Consider the following 3,785-nt stretch of genomic DNA (forward strand, 5'->3'; position numbering starts at 1 on the left):
TGCGGCGTCGGCGCCGTCGACGTGACGACGACGCGCGGCGCCTGCGGGGACGGCGACGCGAAGCCCTCGGCCGCGGGCGCCCAGCCGGCCGCGAGCACGTCCGGCGACTCCGTGGCCTCGGCGCCCCGGTAGCCGCCCGGCGGCGGCGAGTCGATGGCGATGCGCGGCGGCGGCTCGCAGTGGGGGTCGTCGCGGTCTTCCGGGCCGTGGTTCCGCGACCGGTACGCGCGCGTCTCGGAGTCGTACCATTGGACGCTGGGCGCCTTGTGGAAGTGCTTCTGGGCCGGGTGGTGGTGGTGGTGGTGCACGTTCTGCGGCACGGACCCGGGCGAGCTCGGCGCCGCGTCCTCGTAGACGCCGCGGATCTGCTGCTCGACGGCGAGGTTCCGCTTCGCCTCGGAGACCAGCGTCTGCGCGCGCGACATCTGCTTGGCCGACTGGCCCATCAACCGCGCCAGCGAATCCTCGGCCGCGCGCACCTCGGCCATGAAGGCGAGGTTCTCGTCGTTGTCGCGCCGCGTCGCCGCCTGCACCGTGAGACCCAACGCGGCCCTCACGAAGACCTGCCCCGCGTCGTCCGCGTCGCGCCGCCGCATCGTCTCCCAGAGGTTGTGCTTCCGCAGGTCCTCGTAGACGGTGCGCAGGCTCCGCTCCACGTAGGCGACGTAGTCGTTGACCTCGAGCACCTTCGCGTCCACGGCGTCGACCTGGGCCTCGCAGCCGTGGACGAGCGCCTCGACGTCGTGCGCCGCGGCCATGGCCCTGTCGTCCGCGGCCTGGAGCTTCGCCGCGACGCGCTGGTCCGCGGCCTTGGCGCGCGCCTCGGCGCGCTCCGCGTGGCCCGCGGCGTTCGCCTCCACCTGCGCCAGCGCTTCCGTGATGCGCTCCGTGATCTTGCCGTCGATCTGGCGCCGCGTCGTCGCGAGCTGCTTGTCCAAGCGCTCGTTGCCGCGGTCGAGGGCCTTCTTCGCCTCGAGGGCGCGCTTCTCCTCCGCCGCGGCGGACACGGTGGCCAGGGCCTTGCGGATGTTCTCGCACTCGCCCTCCAGGGCCTCGCGGTCGCGCTGGCGCGCCATGTCCTGCTCGGACGACATGACCTTGACGACCTGCATCGTCCCGAGGTGCGCCTGCTTGAAGGCCTCGCCGAAGTTGCCCGCCGCCGCCGCCGCCGCCGCGCGGCCGACGTAGGGCTTCGCCGCCGCCTCGGCGACGGAGAGCACCTGCTCGTGGTGCGCCGACGTGACGATCTCGACGCCGCCGAACGCGTCGGAAATTTGTTCCAGCAAGACGCACTCGACCCAGTGGCGGAAGCTCCGCCGCACGGCCCGCTTGACGTACAGCGCGTCGATGAGCGCGTTCGCCCCGTTGTGCATCGTCGCCGCGTCCCGCGCGCGCGCCGTCTGCTCCCTCCAGCGCGTCATCCCGAAGGTCTGGTGCCGCTTCTCGTTCATGTTGCCCATGCGGATCAAGACGGCGCGCCGCTTGTCCCAGAGCCGCATCTCGCGGCAGGCGCGGGCCCAGGTCTCCCACTTCTCCCGCTGCATGATCTCCGTGCGGTGCGCCGCGAAGTGGCAGATGCGCCGGAACGCGCGCTCCTCGTTGTACGTCTTCCTCAGGTCGGAGACGGATGCGGCCGCCGCGCCGATGGCCTCGTTGATCTTCTTGTTGTTCTCCTCCGTCGCCACGGCGAGGGCCGCGCGGAACTCGGCGCGGTCCTGGGCCCACATCTCCCGGAAGGCCGCGTTGGCGATGGACTGCTCCTCGAGGAACACGATCTGGTCGCGCTGGCCGTCGATCTGGTCGTTCAGCTGCCTGAGGAGGCGCGTCAGCGCGCTCGGGTTGAAGAGCTCGCTGAGGTCGATGGACGCCTGCGACTTGGACGCGCACGACGCGTCGTCGGGGGCACTGCGACCCCGGGGCGCGGGGGCCGGCGCCTCCATCGTCGTGGGCTGCCCGGTACCGGCCGCTGTGGTTCAAGCAAAAGGGCAATCCTGATGAACTTTTGGGCACCAGGTGGCGCCGCCTGAGCTCCTCCAGCCGCTCCTCCAGCCGCCGCGCAGAGGTCTCCAATATGGCCCACGTCCTTGACCTTGAGGAGTTGGAGATTGCCTGGAACCTCACCTGTACCGTCTACAATGACAGCCTGCTGGAGCAGCACTGCTCGACGCGCCGCGACTGCGAGACCATCGAGGTCGGCGGCACGCGCGCCGTCGTCGACGCGAGCGCCGGCGGCGCGACGCACGTCTGCTTCCGCGGCACGGCGACGAACCACGACGTCGCCATGGATCTCTATTACCACCTGAAACCGCTGGAGAGCTTCACGAGTTTAGACATCGACGCGGCGCGCGCCGCGGGCGCGAGAGCGCACGCGGGCTTCGCTACCGCGGCCTCCCTCGTCTACCGACGCGTCGCGGCGGCGGCCAAGGGCGGGCCCGTCGTCCTCAGCGGCCACTCGCTCGGCGGCGCGCTCGCGCTAATCGCGGGCGTCGCGCTCGAGGCGAGCGGCTTCTTCTCCTGTCGCGTCGTGACCTTCGGCGCGCCGCCCGCGGGCGACGCGAGGCTCGCGGCGCTCTGCGACGGCATGCTCCGGCACACGCGCTTCACGCTGCGCAGCGACCCCATCCCGAAGCTCGGCAGCGGCTTCCTGCCGCTCGAGCACGTGCGGGACTTCGCGCACGCGGGCGACCACGTCGAGCTCGAGGGCTGGGGCCAGACCGCGAAGCACGCGCTCCACGCGCTCTCGCTCCTCGCCGAGCCGGCGCCCGCGCCCGCGCCGGGGCCCGCGGCGCCGCCGCCGTCGTTCTGGGACGTCGTCAAGTCCGCGGCGACGAAGCTCGTCGACAAGAGCCACGAGGTCCACGGCACCGCGGAGTACGACCGGAACTTCCGCGCCTGGGTCAAGAAGCGGCGCGAGGGCGACGAGTCTAGGAACGACTTTCTCTAATTTTGTGACACTTGAGGGCAAACTCAACAAGGAGACGTGCAAGAAGCAGAAGTGTTCCTGTGAATGGAAAAAAAAGAAGTGCCAGGCGACGAACAAAAAATCCTGCAAGACGGGCAAGAACAAGGAAATGTGCCTTTGGAAGAAGCGTACCTGCCAAGTCGACTGCGGTGTTTTTCGCAACAGGTCCAAATGCAAAAAAGAAAAGAAGACCTGCAAGTGGAAGAAGAAGAAGAAGAAGTGTGTCTCCAAGTGAGAACCAAGAGGCGCGATTAGAATGGGCCACGAGCCCGCGACGCGGTCGAGCGCGACACCTTGTGTGTAAATAGTGATGTGGGAGGCTTAGTGTGGCCAAAATGGAGGGGGGGGTTCGTCGGCGGCCCGACCGGCCTGTGGCCGCTCGGACGCTGCTGAGGCTCGGCCGCTCGGGAGCTAGAGCGCGGCCTTGGTGCCCGCGCGCGCGAGGCCCTCGGACGCGCGCGGGATCTGGATCTGCTGCGTCTCGCCGTTCATCGTCGCGCGGATGACGAGCTGGTTGAAGTTCGCCACGTCGACCGTCGCGCCCATCCAGACGCCGAAGACCTTCGCGTCGACGACGTCGCCGGCGGAGAGCGCGTCGCGCCAGGAGTCCGGGTCGGGCGTCCAGTCCTTGTCGACGGCCTTCGAGGCCTTCGGCGCGGGCGTTCCCGCGGCGGCGTCGGCGGCGGCGCGCTTCTTCTCCGCGCGCTCGGCCTTCTTCTTCGCGTCCTCGGCGGCGACGACGTCGCGCGCGGCGACGAGCGCCGCGCGCATGGCCTCGACGTCGGCGGCGGCGACGTCGCGCTTCGTGTAGCGGATGCGCGCA

At 70.0% G+C, this 3,785-nt stretch overlaps 2 protein-coding genes across 2 annotated transcripts in view; both read right to left on the reverse strand.

Moving 5' to 3' along the window:
• The window catches only part of AURANDRAFT_62064 (hypothetical protein), a gene marked incomplete at both ends in the record, with an annotated part of 2,810 nt that extends 870 nt beyond the window's left edge, over positions 1 to 1,940 (reverse strand). Inside the window, one exon of the mRNA XM_009036413.1 lies at positions 27 to 1,940. Coding sequence (XP_009034661.1) covers positions 27 to 1,940 — 1,914 coding nt within the window. The remainder of the gene's footprint in view (positions 1 to 26) is intronic.
• A 1,433-nt stretch (positions 1,941 to 3,373) lies between these two features.
• AURANDRAFT_62065 (hypothetical protein) overlaps positions 3,374 to 3,785 on the reverse strand; it is a gene marked incomplete at both ends in the record, with an annotated part of 6,580 nt that continues 6,168 nt past the window's right edge. Inside the window, one exon of the mRNA XM_009036412.1 lies at positions 3,374 to 3,736. Coding sequence (XP_009034660.1) covers positions 3,374 to 3,736 — 363 coding nt within the window. The remainder of the gene's footprint in view (positions 3,737 to 3,785) is intronic.

The sequence above is a fragment of the Aureococcus anophagefferens genome (assembly GCF_000186865.1).
Source record: "Aureococcus anophagefferens unplaced genomic scaffold AURANscaffold_4, whole genome shotgun sequence".
In the NCBI taxonomy this organism is placed as follows: Eukaryota; class Pelagophyceae; order Pelagomonadales; family Pelagomonadaceae; genus Aureococcus; species Aureococcus anophagefferens.